This window comes from Hyla sarda, chromosome 8, assembly GCF_029499605.1.
Source record: "Hyla sarda isolate aHylSar1 chromosome 8, aHylSar1.hap1, whole genome shotgun sequence".
NCBI lineage: Eukaryota > Metazoa > Chordata > Amphibia > Anura > Hylidae > Hyla > Hyla sarda.
This window is the reverse complement of record NC_079196.1, coordinates 181,936,395-181,956,913: the sequence shown is the minus strand read 5'-3', so window position 1 is coordinate 181,956,913 and position 20,519 is coordinate 181,936,395. Positions and strand designations below refer to the sequence as shown.

General features: G+C 45.5%; 1 protein-coding gene across 2 annotated transcripts in view; it reads left to right on the top strand.

The window, feature by feature from the left end:
- SMG1 (SMG1 nonsense mediated mRNA decay associated PI3K related kinase) overlaps positions 1 to 19,919 on the top strand; it is a 164,657-nt gene extending 144,738 nt beyond the window's left edge. For both annotated transcript variants that reach the window (XM_056537145.1, XM_056537144.1), the window contains exons 55-63: positions 568 to 705; positions 12,766 to 12,918; positions 12,998 to 13,177; positions 14,785 to 15,012; positions 15,109 to 15,320; positions 15,408 to 15,514; positions 15,770 to 15,949; positions 18,249 to 18,355; positions 18,954 to 19,919. In XM_056537145.1, the coding sequence (XP_056393120.1) occupies positions 568 to 705; positions 12,766 to 12,918; positions 12,998 to 13,177; positions 14,785 to 15,012; positions 15,109 to 15,320; positions 15,408 to 15,514; positions 15,770 to 15,949; positions 18,249 to 18,355; positions 18,954 to 19,031 (1,383 nt within the window). In that variant the 3' untranslated portion in view covers positions 19,032 to 19,919. The remainder of the gene's footprint in view (positions 1 to 567; positions 706 to 12,765; positions 12,919 to 12,997; positions 13,178 to 14,784; positions 15,013 to 15,108; positions 15,321 to 15,407; positions 15,515 to 15,769; positions 15,950 to 18,248; positions 18,356 to 18,953) is intronic.
- Positions 19,920 to 20,519: the final 600 nt, after the last annotated feature.

Genomic DNA, 20,519 nt, shown 5'->3' with positions numbered 1-20,519 from the left:
TTTTCTCTGGTTGTTTTTCCCACCCTAGGGGACTGCTTTTGGTACGTCCCATCAGTAAAGGTGTCCTCCCAATGAAGAGCGACCAAGAAAAGGAATTTTTTTTTTGTACTCGCCATAAAATCTCTCTCATAGCCTTCATTGGGGGACACCGCACCCACCCATTTCCTCACTTTTTGTCAGGATGATCCTATCTGATTGTTGGGTATTTTATTCGAGATTCTTTTCTAGGGTCTTTCGGACATGTCCTTGGTTGGCTTCTGCTTTGTGACAAAACTTGTTACCTCACTTCCAGTGGGTGGGTATATCCTGCCAGGGAGGAGCCGACTTTTTTTTTCCTAGTGTCAGCGCCTCCTAGTGGCAAGAGCTTATACCCATCAGTAAGGTGCCCTCAAATGAAGGCTACGAGAGAGATTTTACGGTGAGTGCTTAAAAAAATCTCCTTTTTTCTCCTTTTAAATTTTGCATCAACTATTAAGCATATCTGTGCTGGCCAATGACTGTTCTTCTTTAGCATTCATGATGAATATTCATTTCTATATCCATTATTTTACTTGTTTTTCATTCCAGTGGCAGCATGAAGATCTACTTATAAGTCGGCCACAGACTCCATCTGTTACACCTCCTCCACGTTCAGCTATCTTAACCAGCATGAAGAAAAAGCTACATACACTGGGACAAATTGACTCTTCTATTGCTGCAGCACAGGTATGTGTATATGTGTGAATGCATATAATATATATATATAATGTGTGTATGTATGTTTGTGTATATATATATATATATATATATATCTCAACAGGAGAATACAGCAGCACACTGCTAGCACAAAGATATAGATGAAACATGAGTATATGGATAAAACATTAAAAGCTATACAGCTGTAGTGCAACAAATGAAAATATGAAATTATGAAACTGAGGTACTAAGCTTGCAAATTTGGCGGCCACATTTTTTGTATATTTAGCCCAGCAGCCTGCACCTGTAAGCCAGGTCCATATAATAGTTTGGAATCAATAGTGCTGGCCAACTTAATCTTTAGATAGCTAGAGATATATATAGATAGATAGAGATTTAGATGGAGGGAGAGGGAGAGAGAGATGGAGAGAGAGAGATGGAGATGGAGATAGAGATATATATATATATATATATATATATATATATATATATATATATATATATATATATATATTATAGAAAAATCCACATTTCAACAACGGTGCACATGAACAGTTCATATTAAAGGTTACTTTCTCGGTCGGCTTCATTGGGAGACCATGGGTATATGCTGCTGCCACTAGGAGGCTGACACTAGGCAACAAAAAGACTTTGAGCTAATCAGTTTAAGCTTAGTGTCCATAGGAGTTCTCCAGATCTGGTCTTTTATTTTCTTATTTTTTAGTTTAGGGACGTGTATGTAGATTTTATTTTTTTTCCCTTTTATTGCTCTTTCTCGGACGATCTTCATTGGGGGACACCTAACTGATGAGTATATGCTCTTGCTACTAGGAGGCGCTGGCACTAGGAAAAAAAAAGTTGGCTCCTCCCTGGCAGGATAAACCCGCCCACCTGCAGTGAGGTAATCAGTTTTAGCTAGTGTCAGCTAGGAGGCTGACACAGGTCTGGGTGCTCCCCAAACCTGGTCTTTTTATTATTTTCTAGTAAGGGCTGTTTAGTTTGACTCTTTACTCCCTCTTGTTTTCAGGTGGGGGTCCAGGAGCATGGCGCTACCTGTCTTCCCCCCCCCCCCCCCCCCCCACATATGCAGCTACGGGGCACAGAACATAGAAGCATGCACTGTTAACCCCTTCCCGCCAACGGCCAGCGCCTGGAGGTTGTACCCTGGGTCCGGGTCCCCCAATGCAACGGCTCGCCCTGCTATCTTAGCCTGGTATGATGCAGCGTGGCCATAAGCTGGTTGAAGACACCTGGGGTGAGTCTGCAGGTGAGTATGTTGGGTGAGGGGGGGTCCCCCCCAACTCCCCTCCTTCAAGGATGACGGACGACCACCTAAAAAGGCACTCTGTCCTTTATTGGGGTCCTTCTGTGTGGGGGCCGTGTTTTATGCATACTGGGACTTGCATTCTTCACTGAACTGTGGGAGAGGGGATCATGGCGGCACATGGCTCCGCCCTTCTTCTCCCCTGTGCCAGCGCGCGTGCCGGGGGTTAAAATGGTGGCTAACTGCCACCTTCTTTCCGCCCCTGAGCCGGTGTATGAACGAGAGGTCAGACAGCGCTGCCATCCCTCCAGGTTCGCGCACTGTACTGCTCTTATTAAGGCCTTTTTCCTCTGGCGGAGTTTAACTCCGCCCCTCACCTTTTCAGGAGTGACGCCGCTCGTTTCAGCGGCTCCGTCAGCTCCCTGAACTGCGGCCCGGCGGGAGCTCCTCTTCTCCGGGCCATCATGACATGTTCCTCCAGCGGAGTTTAGGTCCGCCCCTCATCTTTTTCGGGAGTTGCGCCACTCGTTCTCTCAGCGGCACTGTCTGCTCCCTGAACTGCGGCCCGGCAGGAGCTCCTCTTCTCCCAGCTGTCATTTTTCCTAGCCTCGGAGCTAGGCTGCCACTGTGTCTGTGAGGCTTGGGGGAACTCACAGAGGTAATATTGAAAGGGAGCGGCATTTAGTAAAAAAGGTGGGAAATTAAAAAATAAATAATTACACATTTCCTGGTCACACTGACCATTTGGTGTAGTTTGGCGCCCTCTTGTGGCCAATTCTTGTAATTGCACTCTAATTTTATTGCAGCCTTGGCCTGACAGCCATATCCGCTATACACTATGCATGAGCTGCTTACCGTATCCCTCTGGCGTCCCTATCCCTGCATTGTTGCCGTGGCAGGTTGTTGCCTCGGATGCACCGTCCCTTGGCAACTATAGGGGGCATATCCATGCATTCTGTTCTCTCCTACCACTGAGTGCCATACCTTGTCAAGCTCCTTGACGTTCCTGACAGACCCTAAGGTCTCTTTGAGGTTCCTCATCTGTCATGTCTGCTGACCACCCATCCTGGGGTGTTCTTGCCATTTCATACTGTGTGATCCCTTCTCCACGGGCTACGGCATCTAGGGCTCCATCCAGCTGCTGTATCTGTGGCTGGAGTTCCGGTCCCTCACAACTGTGTGAGGTGTCCGATGGCATGACTCATTGTCTGCTCTGGACCCATACCAGTAAGCCAGACAGTGTTCTGCATGGTTTCCTCTGCCGCCTATCACACGTCACACGGCTGATGTACCCGTGGCTGGAGTTCCGATACCCCACTGCTGAGTGCAATTTACGAAGAACTGGCCCAGTGTGCTCTACGGGACCCTATGTCTCGTTGTCTACTATGGACCCATACCAGTACCTCAGATAGTGGTCTGCATGGTTTCCTCTGCCACCTATCACAAGGCTGATGTATCCGTGGCTGGAGTTCCTATACCCCACTGCTTAGTGCGGTATACAAAGGTAACCACCTGGTTACCTCCCCGGGTCTGCTGATGCGCAGCCGCAGTCCAGTGTCTCTCTTTCCAGGTGCAGTTCTACGGCGGTTGAGCGCTTCTGTTCTGCCATGGGGCCTGCTGGGGCGTCGGTCAGTTCAGCTCCTCCCTATGCCTCCAGGTGTGTTTCCCGGGGCATTTGTCCCGAGATGGCTCAGGTACCTACTCTTCACTATCTGGAATGGCTCTCCACACGTTTTGTACTTGAGTTTTCCTCTCGTCCACCCTTGTTTTCCCATCTTCTGGAGGGACTATTTTGTTGATTCTTTTCTTCCGCCCAGACGTTGCTGCGTCGCTGTTCCCACTGTATAGGTGGCTTGTGGGCTTCCTGTCCACTTCCCGCAGCTTGGCTCTCTCCTCTGTTGGAGAAGTTTGTTCAGTCTGCCTGGAAGGGGTCTGTTCTTCCTTCCCTTGTCTGTTTTACTACACTGACACCAAAGTTGTCTGGGGTCAGCCTTCCTGTGCCCCGACCCTGATATTCCCAGTGGGTTCTCATTTGTTTCTCCCTCTGTTCCCCTTCTGGCGGGTGTTTTCTTTAGTGTGCTCTTGTCCGCTCGGACGTTCGGTTCTAGGACTGGTTGGTCTCCTTGGCTTGGACTCTGTCCTAGGATGCTGTGGCGTGCCTTCTTTTTAGGCCGCTCTTCTGGTTCCGGGGTGATGGTTCAGGCCTTGGGCATGTGTAGAGTCCCGGCCTAGACTCCTCCACGATCCCATTAGTTGGGGGCGGTCTTTCGGTTCTGCACTCCTTTACTTCTTCATGGAAGTTTTGTCGCCCAGAGAGCTTTTCGCAAGTGTCAGTTTTTTCTTACTCTTCATGAGATGCCCCCCTTTTCAGGGTGTTTGTCGCTCCTTTCTTTCTTCGGGGTCCAGGTCCTCCCAAGTTGGAGGGTGTTCAAGTTATCTGCATTACCCCAGTTTGGCTCTTTCACCTTCTGGATGCTCGTGGCGAGCCCCTGGGACAGCGTTTTTTGGGCCTGCAGCTGTTTCGGTCTTTGCTCTCATACACCGGCCCTTTCAAGATCATCATCCAATCTTTCCTTTTTTCCTGTGGTTCCTTTTCACTCTGTATGACCCGGGTGACTTGGGTCTCTACAATGGACGGCCTTTTCCTTGGCATCCTAGTCTCCTTGAACGGGGGATCTGCCGGGAGTTCCATTTCTGGGCCTTGTGTGTTTCCGCCTGGGGGACTCGTCTGCAGGCCTTGTGGACATGCGAGTTCAGTCTCTGGACTCATTCACTTTCTCTGGTGGTGGTTTTCCCCACCCTAGGGGACTGCTTTGGCACGTCCCATCAGTTAGGTGTCCCCCCAATGAAGAGCGACCGAGAAAAGGAGATTTGTTTTGTACTCACCGTAAAATGTTTCTCGTAGCTTTCATTGGGGGACACCGCACCTACCCATTCTTCCTCCTTTTTCCAGCCGATTCTTTCTAGTTCTTGGGTTGTTTATCCGGGATTCCTTTCTAGGGTCCTTCGGACGTAGGTCTTTGTTGGCTTCTCCTACTGCTTTGTGACAAAACTGATTACCTCACTGCAGGTGGGCTGGTATATCCTGCCAGGGAGGCGCTGACTTTTTTTTTTCCTAGTGTCAGCGCCTTCTAGTGGCAAGAGAATATACCCATCAGTAAGGTGTCCCCCAATGAAAACTTCAAGAAAGATTTTAGTGAGTACAAATAAAATCTCTTATTTTATTTTTTCTGGTGGGGGTTCAGGAGCATGGTGCTCACTGTTCCCCCATATGCGATGAAGGGGCACAGGCATAGAGATATGCATTGTCAACCCCTTCTCGCCAGCGCCTGGGGTTGCACCTTAAGTCTAGGGCCCCCTACCTACCCTGCTCGTCTCGCGGTCTCAGCCCGGCATGATTTAGGTATTTAATAGCTGGCTGAAGAATTCAGTAGGTAAGTTTTCCCGGGACAGGGTGAGTATTCCATCCCTCTCTTTTTCCTGGTGTCTAAGTTTTATTCAGGGTTTTCAACCTCTGGAGTATGCCCTGTTTTGAGCCCACTCCCCTTTATTCATTTCTAGGGACAGTTCCTGCTCGGCCATTCTCCTGGGGAGCTGGAAGATGAGGCGTCAGATTCTAACTCTGATCTAGAGGACAGAGCATGTGTGTCCGACATGGTGGATGGCTTGGTGTCAGCCATCAGGGACATCTTTCACCTAGAGATTCCCAGAACTTTGAACTCAGCTAAGGTAGTCAGCTTTCATGATGAATTTGACACCTTACACAAAAAAACAGCATGGAAGCATCCAAACAAACGCTTTCAAGGGATTAAGAAGGTTCAGGCGCAGTTTTCCTTTGCCCAGGACCTGGACGTAATTGCCAGCTGTGGATCCTCCAGTTTCCAGTCTGTTGAAATCGACCACTCCACCATTGGCGGAAGCGGCATCCTTTTAACCCCTTAAGGACCAGGCCATTTTACACCTTAGGACCAGAGCGTTTTTTGCACATCTGACCACTGTCACTTTAAACATTAATAACTCTGGAATGCTTTTAGTTATCAATCTGATTCCGAGATAGTTTTTTCGTGACATATTCTACTTTAACATAGTGGTAAAATTTTGTGGTAACTTGCATCCTTTCTTGGTGAAAAATCCCAAAATTTGATGAAAAATTTGAAAATTTAGCATTTTTCTAACTTTGAAGCTCTCTGCTTGTAAGGAAAATGGATATTCAAAATATTTTTTTATTTTATTCCCATTTCCAATATGTCTACTTTATGTTTGCATCATAAAATTGACGTGTTTTTACTTTTGGAAGACACCAGAGGGCTTCAAAGTTCAGCAGCAATTTTCCAATTTTTCACAAAATTTTGAACCTCGCTTTTTTTCAGAGACCAGTTCAGGTTTGAAGTGGATTTGAAGGGTCTTCCCATTAGAAATACCCCACAAATGACCCCATTATAAAAACTACACCCCCCAAAGTATTCAAAATGACAATCAGTAAGTGTTTTAACCCTTTAGGTGTTTCACAGGAATAGCAGCAAAGTGAAGGAGAAAATTCACAATCTTTATTTTTTACACTCACATGTTCTTGTAAACCCAATTTTTGAATTTTTACAAGGGTTAAAAGGAGAAAATGTATACTTATATTTGTAGCCCAATTTCTCTCGAGTAAGCACATACCTCATATGTCTATGTAAATTGTTCTGCGGGCGCAGTAGAGGGCTCAGAAGCGAAGGAGCGACAAGGGGATTTTGGAGAGTACGTTTTTCAGAAATGGTTTTTGGGGGGCATGTTGCATTTAGGAAGCCCCTATGGTGCCAGAACAGCAAAAATAACCCACATGGCATACCATTTTGGAAACTAGACCCCTTGGGGAACGTAACAAGGAATAAAGTGAGCCTTAATACCCCACAGGTGTTTCACGACTTTTGCATATGTAAAAAAAATATTTTTTTTTTCCACTAAAATGTGTGTTTCCCCCCAAATTTCACATTTTTGCAAGGGTTAATAGCAGAAAATACCCCCCAAAATTTGTAACCCCATCTCTTCTGAGTATGGAGGTACCCCATAAGTTGGCATGAAGTGCATTACGGGCGAACTACAATGCTCCGAAGAGAAGGAGTGATATTTGACTTTTTGAGAGCAAATTTTGCTCAGGGGGCATGTCGCATTTAGGAAGCCCCTATGGTGCCAGAACAGCAAAAATAACCCACATGGCATACCATTTTGGAAACTAGACCCCTTGAGGAACGTAACAAGGAATAAAGTGAGCCTTAATACCCCACACGGGTTTCACAACTTTTGCATATGTAAAAAAATATATATATTTTTTTCACTAAAATATGTGTTTCCCCCCAAATTTCAAATTTTTGCAAGGGTTAATAGCAGAAAATACCCCCCAAAATTTGTAACCCCATCTCTTCTGAGTATGGAGGTACCCCATAAGTGGACCTGAAGTGCACTACGTGCGAACTACAATGCTCAGAAGAGGAGGAGCACCATTGAGCTTTTGGAAAGAGAATTCGTTTGGAATGGTAGTCAGGGGCCATGTGCATTTACAAAGCCCCCCATGGTGCCAGAACAGTGGACCCCCCCCCACATGTGACCCCATTTTGGAAACTACACCCCTCACAGAATTTAATAAGTGGTGCAGTGAGCATTTACACCCCACTGGCGTTTGACAGATCTTTGGGACAGTGGGCTGTGCAAATGGAAAATTACATTTTTCATTTTCACGGATCACTGTTCCAAAAATCTGTCAGACACCTGTGGGGCGTAAATGCTCACTGCACCCCTTATTACATTACATGAGGGGTGTAGTTTCCAAAATGGGGTCACATATGGGGGGGTCCATTGTTCTGGTACCATGGGGGCTTTGTAAACACAAGTGGCCTTCAATTCCGGACAAATTTTCTCTTCAAAATCCCAATGGCGCTCCTTCTCTTCTGAGCATTGTAGTGCACCCATACAGCACTTTACATCCACATATGGGGTATGCTCTTACTCAGAAGAAATTGGGTTACAAATTTTGGGGGGCTTTTTTTTATTTTCCCTTGTGAAAATGAAAAATTTAGGGTGACACCAGCATTTCCCATCCAACTTTAATGAAAATTTGTGGGGTGTTCAGGCTCACTATACCCCTTGTTACGTTCCGTGAGGGGTGTCGTTTCCAAAATGGGGTCACATGTCTGTATTTATTGTTTTGTGTTTATGTCAGAACCACTGTAAAATCAGCCACCCCTGTGCAAATCACCAATTTAGGCCTCAAATGTACATGGTGCGCTCTCACTCCTGAGCCTTGTTGTGCGTCCGCAGAGCATTTTACGCCCACATATGTGGTATCTCCGTACTCAGGAGAAATTGCGTTACAAATTTTGGTGGTCTTTTTTTCCTTTTACCTCCCGTGAAAATAAAAAGTAAAGGACAACACCAGCATGTTAGTGTTAAAAAAAAATTTTTTTTTTACACTAACAGGCTGGTGTAGACCCCAACTTTTCTTTTTCATAAGGGGTAAAAGGAAATAAAGCCCCCAAAATTAGTAACGCAATTTCTCCCGAGTACGGCGATACCACATATGTGGCACTAAACTGTTTCCTTGAAATACGACAGGGCTCCGAAGTGAGAGAGCGCCATGCGCATTTGAGGACTAAATTAGGGATTGCACAGGGGTGGACATAGGGGTATTCTACGCCAGTGATTCCCAAACAGGGTGCCTCCAGCTGTTGCTAAACTCCCAGCATGCCTGGACAGTCAGTGGCTGTCCGGAAATGCTGGGAGTTGTTGTTTTGCAACAGCTGGAGGCTCTGTTTTGGAAACACTGCCGTACAATACGTTTTTATTTTTTATTAGGGGGACAGTGTAAGGGGGTGTATATGTTGTGTTTTACTCTTTATTATGTGTAGTGTTTTTAGGGTACATTCACACTGGCGGGCGTTTACAGTGAATTTACGGCTAGGAGTTTGCGCTGCGGTGAAAAATTTGCCACAGCCCAAACTTGAAGCAGAAAACTTACTGTAAACCCGCCAGTGTGAATGTACCCTGTACGTTCACATGGGGGGGGGGGGGGGGGGGGGGGGGCAAACCTCCAGCTGTTTCAAAACTACAACTCCCAGCATGTACTGACAGACCGTGCATGCTGGGAGTTGTACTTTTGCAACAGCTGGAGGTACACTGGTTGGAAAACCTTCAGTTAGGTTCTGTTACCTAACTCAGTATTTTCCAACCAGTGTGCCTCCAGCTGTTGCAAAACTTCAACTCCCAGCATGTACTGATCGCCGAAAGGCATGCTGGGAGATGTAGTTATGCAACAGCTGGAGGGATCACAACTACAACTCCCAGCATGCAGAGACAGCTGTTTGCTGTTTAGGCTTGCTGGGAGTTGCAGTTTTGCAACATCTGTAGAGCTATAGTTTAGAGACCACTGCATAGTGGTCTCCAAACTGTGGACCTCCAGATGTTGCAAAACTACAACTCCCAGCATGCCCAGACAGCAAACTGCTGTCTGGGCATGCTGGGAGTTGTAGTTTTGCAAGATCTGGAGGTGCACAGTATAGAGATCACTTTGCAGTGGTCTCAGACTGTAGACCTCCAGCTGTTGCAAAACTGCAACTCCCAGCAATCCTAAACAGCTCTCTGGGCATGCTGGGAGTTGTAGTTTTGCCACATCTGGAGGGTTACAGTTTAGAGACCACTATAGTGGTCTCAGACTAGCCCTCCAGATGTTGCTAAGTAACTCACCGGCTTCTGTTGGATCCAGGGAGCTGCGTCGCGGTCCTCTTCTTCCGCCGATCGTCGCCCGCTGCCGCCGCTGATCGTCGCCGCTGCCGTCGCCGATGGGTAAGTGGATCTTCGGCGCCGGTCCCTGTCGGTTTCCCCGTTCTGCCCCGCCTATTGTGGGAGGGCAGGACGGGGAAACCGAAAGTAAACCCCTCCGCCCCCGATCTGCTATTGGTGGTCGCGTCTAGACCACCAATAGCAGAGATAGGAGGGGTGGCAACCCTGCCACCTCACTCCTATCGCTACAGGGGGATCGTGGGTGTCTAGGACACCCGCGATCCCCCTTCTATTCCGGGTCTCCGGGTCACCATAGACCCGTATGACCCGGAATCGGCGCAAATCGCAAGTGTGAATTCACTTGCGATTTGCGCCGATCGCCGACATGGGGGGGTCTGATGACCCCCCTGGGCATTTGCGCGGGGTGCCTGCTGATAGATATCAGCAGTCACCCCGGCGCGATCCCCGCCCGGCGCGCGGCGGGGACCGAAATTCCCACGGGCGTACAGGTACGCCCTTGGTCCTTAAGTACCAGGGAGCAAAGGCGTACCTGTACGCCCTTGGTCCTTAAGGGGTTAAGGACCCGGCGGACAAGAGGATTGAGAATTTGGCCAAGTTTGCCTTTGAAGCGGTGGGTTCATCCTTGCTTCCTGCTTTTGCTTATGCTTGAGTGTCCAAAGCCCTTTCTGTTTGGGCTTCCCAGCTTCGCCAGGGCATTTTGTCCCGGGCCCCTTCGGAAGATTTGGCAGATCTTGCTCTTCAACTCTCCAATGCTGGAGAATACTTGTGCTGTGCTTCCTTGCAATCTGCCCGTTGTATGGCTTTTGCCACAGGTAACCTGGTGGCGATTCGGCACACCACGTGGCTCAAGGCCTGGGACGCCGATTCTGCTTCCAATAAATCTCACTAAGCTTCCTTTCTCTTGGACCCAACTCTTCAGGAAATGCCTGGATGAGATTATCTCCGAGGCTACTGGAAACAAGAGCTCCTTGTTACCACAGAACAAGTCTCGTCGTACCGATTCCTGCAGGAAGTCGACCTCCTTTTGGTCTTGGCTCGGATCGGGCAGCCAGACCCCGGTGCCCTCACAAGATAGGAAGGCTCCTTCCTTTAAGGCTCGCCCCTCCTGAAAGTCTAATACCTGTTCCGGCCGTTTTGCGGACAAGTCGGGCAACCATAAGCCTCCCTCCGCCTGAATGGAAGCTCCCACAAGGAAATTCTTTTTGGGTGGTAGGCCATTTGTCCCTGTTTGTATTGCTGTGGCATATGTCAATCGCCAGGGCGGCACTCGCAGCCCTGCAGCGATTACAGAGGTCTCCAGGATTCTTCTCTGGGCAGAACTCTGAGTTCCCTCCATCTCGGCCATTCATATCCAGGGGATGGCAATTGGGAGGCGGACTTCCTCAGTTGCTCCTCTGCTGACCCCGGCAAGTGGTCTCTTCATCAAGAGGTGTTTGCGGAGATCTGCAACCTCTAGGGCAGTCTGGATGTGGACATCTTAGCGTCTAGCCACGACCAGAAAGTTCCTCGCTTCGTTGCGAAGTCCCGAGATCCTCTGGCCCTAGCCGTAGACTCCCTAGTGATCCCCTGGTCGCAGTTCAGGGTCCTCTTTGCCACCCCAATTTACTGTCACTGCATTTGACGGCGTGGCAGTTGAAACTGCGGTTCTAAGGGCCAGAGTGATCCGCATTGCAGTCACTTCCATTAGGAGAATTTCAGAGCTGGTGGCTCTCTCCTGCCATTTCCCCTACCTGGTCCTGCACCAAGACAAAGTTGTTTTCCGTCCTGTCCCATAATTTGTGCCTAAGGTGGTCTCCTCCTTTCACCTGAATGAGAATATCTTCCTCCCATCTTTTTGCCCAGCTCCGTCCCATCCCAGGGAACTGTTGCTTCATGGTCTTGACGTGGTTTGGGCCGTTCGGATTTACCTTTCGGTCGCTTCATCCTTTAGCCAGTGTGACTTTCTTTGTGCTTACGGAGGGTCGTCGTGAGGGATTTCCTGCTTTTGAAGGCGACCATTTCGCTGTGGATCCGTTTTGCCATCTCGGAAGCTTACTGCTGCAAACGAAAGACTCCGCCTTTCCGTGTTTCAGCTCATTCCACTCGTTCCGTTGGGGCCTCCTAGGCTCTCCGCAACAGGGCTTCGGTCTTCAAAGTCTGTAAGGCGGCCCCCTGGTCGTCCTTGCACATTTTTACAAAATTTTACCAGGAGCACACCTTTGCGTCCGCTGACGCTGGTTTGATAAGGTAGTGTATGCATCCCCTTGGTCATTCCCTGGTCTCTGGAGGAGGGACTGTATTTTGTCTTTTCCTGGAGACTGTTTGACATTTCTCTGACAATTAACCAATTAATTGGAGTTACCATAAAGCGCACACCCTGCGTTATACACTGTCTATACAAACCTTACAGAAAGGAAGTGTGTGCCCATATGACCACATTCAGTGTACATTAAAAAGTACCTGTCAGTAAATAGATTTTTCTAAACTGAGGCTATGTTCCCTAACTACTCTTAACACCCCTCCCACCATTAAAAAAAAAAATTCAGCTGTATATCTTACCTTTATTCTTGCTCACACAGTGCAATCTCTCAGCAGAAGAAAGTGGGCATTTCCCAGCAGGCATGACATCACTGAAGCCTGCTGGAGGACCACTTCCGCCCTCACATGGTTGCAGTGCTCTGATGAATTGAAGACCTCAAGCTCTGTGCATCTTTCAGTGAGGCTCTGTGCAGCTGTCAATCAAGCTCAGTGCAGAGAAACACTTTCTGAGTTTGATCTCCTGCCAGGCCGGGAGGAGACCAAACTCACTGTTTTAATGGGGGCAGGGAACAGAACAGAGCCACCTACTGGCCTTTTTTCTATTATATTTTAAACATATGTGTTGGTAAGTTTTAAAAGCAAGTGAATGGGAAAGTCTCTGCTTATTACACAAGGAACACTATATTGAAAGTTTATTTGGTGACAAGTACTCATGTTAACTTTAAAATGTAAAGGGTTTTGTTTTTATCAAGCATTTTTGTTGATTTACATTTCTGTAACTTGTAGTGATATGTTTTCTATTGTCTGCATAGGAGAAACTAGCAGCTTTAGAGGCCAGCATTGAACAACGTTTAAAATGGGCAGGAGGTGCAAATCCTGCTTTGGCACCAGTCCTTCAGGATTTTGAGGCAACTATAACTGATCGAAGAAATTTCGTGCTAAAGGAAAACCAAAGAACAAGCCAGGTATTACCATGTTTCTAAAAATCACCCCAGATGATGCTGTTACAGAGAATAGATGGCATTTCTTTTATTGTGTTTGTAGGTAACATTCCTGTGCAGCACCATCATACACTTTGAAAGCTTACGTACCCGGACTGCTGAGACCCTAAGCTTGGACACTGGCTTGTTTGAGCTCCTTAAACGCTGTCAGCAGATGTGCTCATTCGCTTCTCAGTTCAACAGTTCAGTTTCTGAACTTGAGCTACGACTTTTAAAACGTGTGGTAAGTAATGGGTTTCTTTATTTTTGCTATCCAAAGAATTTTGTTTTTTGATTTGTCAATAAACTGTTCAGCCATTTGCCCTATTTAGCAGTGAACGTGACGTCTGCATAACTGCTTCGTGTGTAGGGAAGGACATATGATTTTTTTCTGCTACATGCTAACCATTTCAGGGAAGGACTGTCAATACAATACATGACCCCACCTGCTACTGTGGGTAGCTATTGATATTTGTTGGGAGCTGTTCACGCCATGTTTTTTGTTTAGCATGTATGCTGGGGAAAGCTCCCAACATGTCCATAGCCTAATATTGTGGTTTTGGCTTATATCTGGCCTGCATAGGTCAATATACTGCAAAAAAAAAAGTATAGGCTATGTTTTCCTGTCTATTGACTCAAGTAAAGTAAAAATGTATGTTGAGCGTATACGTTTTTTCACGTGGTGACCAATGGGTTACTGTAGGCACTGAACTGCATCTGTTAACATATACATCATGATCTTATCAATAGCTTTTCTTAACATATCTGTTAGGCTGGGTTCATACCATGTTTTTGCAATGCAGTTCCCGTATCAGGTTTTTGATAAAACACAGATTCCTCAAAACCGTACTAAACTGTATCAAAACGGGTGTACAAATTTTAATCCGTGTACGGTTTGAAAAATGATGTCCGGTTGCATACGTTTAAAAAAAAAAAAATAAGTATACGTTTTTAACTTTTCACCCAATTATGAATAAAATTTCACTTGTTTGATTGAAATTCCAAGAAAGCCGAAACCCAAATGGAACTGTACAGACATATGCATCTGTACAGTTCCCATTGACTTCCATGTAAAAAAAAAATAAGTATACGTTTCAGTACGGTTTTTCACCCGGGCCAAAAATCCGTGGTAGGCTACAGTTTTGGGTATGGGAAAAAAAACTGACTAAACCGTATAGGATTCAAAACAGACACAACCGGATCGTTTGGCATACGGTTTTCAGTGGAGAGTCAATGCATACGGTTTTCAATTCGGTTCCGTACGGTTTTCAAATTGAAAACATATATGGGAACTGTATTACAAAAACATGGTGTGAACTCAGTCTTACACAAATGCAATAAAGAACATGGCCAATGGATATGTTAAATAGAGGCTATACAGTGGAATTTTTCACCCATAGGCCAAAATGGCATAAGTTAAACAGATGCGTTAGGAGACGTACACATGGTATTAAAGTCCTAAAGACAGATTCCTCCTTTAAGGTATATATGTCTTGTGCTTTTCCTGGAATAGCACTAGATGTCTGTTTATAACTCCTGCTTATATATATTTTTTCTTTAAGTCAAGTTCCATATTAGCGATGTTACTTGACTAATATTCGCTTATAGAGCTAGTAAGCGAAGTCCTCCAAGGCAGCACATACGCCTGCAACTTTTTGGTCCAGTACATTTTTCAACTACAGTAGTGAATAAAGTGAGTTTTCTTTGTGGAAATGCTGCCTGGGACCAGTTTGCTTTGTATTGATTAGGCCTTGGACAGGGCCCAGGCAGGGAATCCACCAATATGTGAGGTTTGAACCATTTTCAGTGCTGCCTGTTGTTTTATTGAGCTACTAGCTACATTCTTTGCAGGGTGCCTCCAGTGAGAATACTATTGGAAGCCCAGAGTGGTTGGTTTCTGCCCACAAACAGCTGAGCCATGACATGGCAAGTCAAAGAAATCTGCAGAGTGAGAAGGAGCAGCAGGTTGAAACTGTGTGTGAAACTATACAGAACCTGGTGGATTGTATAAAGACTGTTCTCACGGGTCACAACAGGCAGTTAGGAGATGTTAAGCACCTATTGAAAGCCATGGCAAAGGTAAGGACAATGTCTGGGGTGACTGTGGCTGTCGTCTAGTGAAGATTCTCACACAGTTTAATTGTATATGTGACTCTGCAACAACTTCACTTCTAGGATGAAGAAGCAGCCTTGGCTGATGGTGAAGATGTGCCCTATGAGAACAGTGTAAGACAGTTCTTGAGTGAGTACAAGTCTTGGCAGGATAACATCCAGACTGTCCTTTTTACAATAGTGCAGGCTCTGGGCCAGGTACGCTCCCAGGAACATATAGAAATGCTGCAGGAGATCACTCCAACTTTGAAGGAGCTTAAGTCGCAAAGCCAGAGGTACGAGTTAGTGGTGCTTTTAGGACACTTTAGATTTTACATGGTGGTGTGTTCTTACATTGTCTTAACCTCTCCTTTTCACCTCAGTATTTATGACAACTTGGTGGGGTTTGCATCACCTTTGGTAACAGATACCGCAAACGAATGTGCCAGTCCAATCTCCACATCAACGTATCTGCCTAGCTTTGCTGCAGGTAATTTCAGCAACTACTGTCCTCTCCCTAGTCTTTAGTTATCTACTTCATTCCACGTCTGCTTAGTTTTATTCACACATTCAGTATCCTGCGCATACTTGACGCTACAGATTTAAATGTAAACTAAATGATTGAACACTGCCTCAAATATGCAGCATCAATTATGCACAGGATACTGTACACGTGAACACACTGTAAGGATTAACACATCTTTTTTTTGTTCTCTTTTTTTACAATCCTATTTGCACATCAAAGCTGTGCGGAGCAACACTCTTCAAAAGACCCAGCCAGAGGGCATGTCTCAGAATGCAAAAAAGCCAATTCAGAAAAACTTGGCCCCATCAGCAGACACCCCACCCAGCACCGTTCCAGGGCCCATCAAATGTGTTGTTTCGAGTCCTAAAAAGGCAGTGCGAGATCCAAAAACTGGCAAAGGTACATGCCCTATGCTCCCATATTAACAATTTGCCGCTGTCTTTTGTATGCCATTGTTTAATGCAATGAGCTGAAAGGCTGCTTAAAGAATTATATTACATTGCCTCGGCTACTATTATCAGTAGTAGTACTTAAGTAATTAGGGATCGACCGATATCGATTTTTTTTTAGGGCCGAGACCGTTAATCTGCGACCTTTCAGGCCAATAGCCAATAACTTATATCGATATTCCGGTATAAGTTATCGGCTATTCTCCCACCCCAGCCCCCATGTATTGGCGATACCGATAATGTCCAAAATCATAAATATCGGCCGATAATTTCGGCCAAACCGATAATCGGTCGATCCCTAGTAGTAATGTTTAAGCAGTTGTAAGTAGATATTTTTATTTTAAAGAGTACCTGTCATCATCTAAACTTTCCCTGATCCCCCTCCCCATCTATCCCTTTCTCTAACTATGCCTATCCCTGTGTTTATTGAGGTTTAAAACACTGTGGAAATACCTTTTTTTATCCCTCTTCATTAGCTCAGGAGCACTGTCTTTCTGAGTGGTGGAAGGAGGCGGGTCCCGGCAGGCATGTCACATGAAGCTTGGCTGGGACTCTGCTTCTGCCAGTCTTCCTGTATGCTGCTCTCCCTCTGCAGCAGTGTTTCCCAACCAGGGTACCTCCAGCTGTTGCAAAACTACAACTCCCAGCATGCCCAGACAGCCAACAGCTGTCCGGGCATGCTGGGAGTTGTAGTTTTGCAACAGCTGGAGGCACTCTGGTTGGGAAACACTGCTCTGCAGTGTGCATACAGACTAAGTACAGGAGAGGGACGGCAGCCTCTGTCTCTCTCTGTCTCTCTCTCTCTCTCTCTCTCTCTCTCTCTCTCTCTGTCTCTCTCTCTCTCTCTCTCTCTCTCTGTGTCTCTCTGCACTAAAAAGTCAATGCTGAGAACCAGGGGCGGTGGGAGCAATTACAGAGGCAGTAATTAAGATGAATGTCAGGGGGGGCACAGAGCAGGGAGTGCAGTGAGATAATACAATGTATAAGATAACGTGTGGTGAGGGGCAGGGAGAACACAGAGCAGGGGGGGGGAGGGGGAGGTGACTGCCTGTTATATGAGAGGCATGTGCATGCTTGTATCTCACAGGCTGGGAGCGAGTCCTGAGCTGAGAGCACTGAACTTCCGGTGGAAGGACCAGTGCCCTTTCAGCATTAGTCCTAAAAGCTGTACACTTACTATGAAAAGCATAGGATGCTGCTTGCAGACCAGGCATAGAAGAGTGACCCCTAGTGGCCAAAAGTATAAAATGAAAAAACTGGTATAAATATTAATATTTTTTAATGAAGATATATTACAATATCTCTTCATTAATGATTATGAACAACATATTAAAAGTTTTTGTTGATGACCGGTACTCTTTAATGGATGCATCTGGTTTTCAGGACCAGCCTATGGGTGAACTCGCAATTCACAAAAATTGCCAGATAGGGTGAAATAAGTCTGCCAAATCTACTTTGGCTTTGCAGCTAAGGTAGCATTTAAGACATGCTGTGTTACTAAACTTTTCAGTCTTGTGGTGTATTCACACATACAGTATCCTGTGCAGGATATTGATTCATATTGATGTGCAGGATTTGAAGCTGTGTTCAGTCATTTAGTTTACATTGAAATCTGCCGCATCAAGTCCTGCGCATCAAATATGCACAGGATACTGTATCTTTGAATAGACCCTTAAAGGGCTTGTCAAAGCTTAGACACACGTTTACTTTTATTTTCTATATTTTTATTTTCAGAAAAAAATGCTGCTACTATTCATGGATTTTGTCGGTTATTGCTATCACACTTGAATTAAGCTTTGTCTCAGTGCTAAACATGGCCTGTGGGCAAAGATGCTGTTTCAGTTGGGTGGGGGGAGCTGACCTTTTTTTCCAGCTAGGTCTGCCATATTAGATAATGGTTATTAGTACTTGGATCACATGGGCTGTGCATAGAGGCAGAGAAAGAACCTTATAGAAAACGACAAGGAGAGGAATGCACACACACTCCTCAGCGTCTGTCAGCACAAGGGAGAACAGGTCCTGCATGTGCTGTAGAAGGGACACAGTCTGTGGATGAAGCTGTACTGTTACCCTGTACTTGAGAAGTCTGAAATGAGGAGCAGGTTGCAAACTGCATTTTGAGAAGTCTGAAACGAGGAGCAGGTTGCAAATTGCATTTTGGGGACCAAATTATGAATAAATGGAAGAATGCAGACTTAAATGTAGTATGAGACATTATAAACAAATTAAATCTTTTTATTTTCCTTTAGCGGTTCAAGAGCGTAATTCTTATGCAGTCAGCGTTTGGAAACGTGTAAAAGCAAAGCTGGAGGGAAGAGATGTTGATCCTAACAGGAGGATGTCTGTTGCTGAGCAGGTATTTTAGTTGCAAAAAAAAAAAATTGTGAATAACAGCATTGTCAGCGCTGGTATTTGTTAATGTGTCATAGGGAAAATCTTCCGTAGTGTCAGGTGTTCTGCATACACACACACATTTTCTGTGGATCTAGCTGTATGTCAGGTCTGAGCTTGCTCCTAATCTTGTGCCTAAGGGAGGAAGAGACAGACATTTCCGATGTTTCTGTCTCCATTGAGTTCTTTGGAGAGCCCTCAAATACATATTACACAGACCATTTTATTGAAGATAACAAAGGACATGTGGCTGTTTCCATCTCTTACAATAGACATGCTGGGAGTTGTGGTTTTGCAACATCTGGAGGGGCCACAGTTTGGACACCACTGCTCTAGTCCCTGGTTTTGCAGATGTAGGATGGGGACACTGCATTTAATGTGGGCAAAGGAAGTGTTTGTCATCTGGCAGAAACCTCAGTAACCTCACTAATGTGCTCTGCATCCCATCAACACCATAGAATCTAGCTGTGTATATATCCGGATCTGTTATGTATCTTTATTTCAGAACGCCACAGAACTGCTTCGCATGATATACCAATGCATTGTTGTGGTTTTGTTTTTAGGTGGACTTTGTGATTAAGGAGGCGACGAACCTAGATAACCTGGCTCAGCTGTATGAAGGTTGGACAGCTTGGGTGTGAGAAAGAAGACTACAAACAAGCCTGGTTCAGCACAGTCCGATATCCTCCAGAATCAATCAAGTCTCAGGCATCCACAGCCGCGCCAAGGCCGGTGGTGATGTATACTGGGGGCTTAATCTAGGAAATCCTGGTGCAGTGGGAAAAGGAATCCCACAGGAACGCTGCACCCAGAGAAATGTTAAACATCAATGGTCAGCAATCCCCAGGGCACAAGAGTATAACGCTCACTGTCTGGTTAACGTGATTGTCTTTCTGCTATGGAAGATCTGACAATATGTCTGACAAATGGCTGCAGAAAGAAATTGGCATCCTCCAGACACCATGGTGATCTAGAACTCTTCCATGTGACCCTGTCAACAATTGAGGAAATGCTAAACCCTGTTCGTAAAGGGGGAAACTGGGGCCATCAAGGATTTGCCGTGAAGAAGATGCTGTCAGTTTCTTGGGTTACTCTCGTTGCTTGGCAACATTGCTGGTTGTGTTTACCAGTTTAGCACAGAAGAGGCTAGGAGATGAAGCATGGCCTTGAATAAAACATAGCTGAAAAGAAGCAGCCAAAGAACAGAATTGTGAAGTTAGGTGGACTTCTAAGAAGAAGAAAAAGCCTTGTTCTCCATTCTTTTCTTCCCCTAAATTCTCGTAGTTTAGGACGACTTCTTTATTTTCAACTCTTGTACTTCACACACAGTTGTCCGCTTTACTCTATGTATGTTTGCTAGTTGGGCAGGTGTCAGAATATACAAACCTGGGGCTTTCAAAAACCATTCTTATTCTAGATGATTCCCTCTGGGTATGTTTAGTGTGACCCTCATACAGCTTCCAGAAGGGATCAGCACTGTGCAGTGTAGAACCGCCAATGGTTCTCTCAGTCGTAAAACGGTGTGTTTCCAGCACATGTCCTCTTTCGTTTTTTCTTAAAATTCTTTTATTTTATCATTCTTTTTCCTTTTTCTTGTACACTGTTGCTGACTGTCATACAATAAAGTGTTCTGGTGGAGGTAGACTGCAGTGGTACTTAATTCACAATGTGAATGGAAGGGAATTTTTCACTCATACCCCTCATTTTAAAGCGCCTCTGCTTGGAGTCTTAAAGGTTTTTTTTTTTGTTTTGTTTTTTTTGTTTAGTTTCCCCCCCCCCCTCATATGTGTGAATTGAGATTTCTTGCGAAATTAGCACAATCTCCCTGTTCCGGAGTGGCGCTCATTCAGTTATATGGCTATAATTCATGCATAGTTTCACTTCTTTTTTTTTTTTTTTTTTTTCTTCTTATGACAAAAACACATGGGCACCCAGAGGCACAGGTTTTCCTAAACTGCAGGACATATAGAAAGAATTATAGAAATTTCAGTTTTCCAATATTTTTTTTTTACTTTCACATTTTGGTACGCTTGACCACAAAACCAACGCTTTGCAGACCTGTCCACACAGCTGTGAATTGTACTATCCTTTAGTTAGCTAGTTATGTCATAGTTTGAGGGAAATTGTTG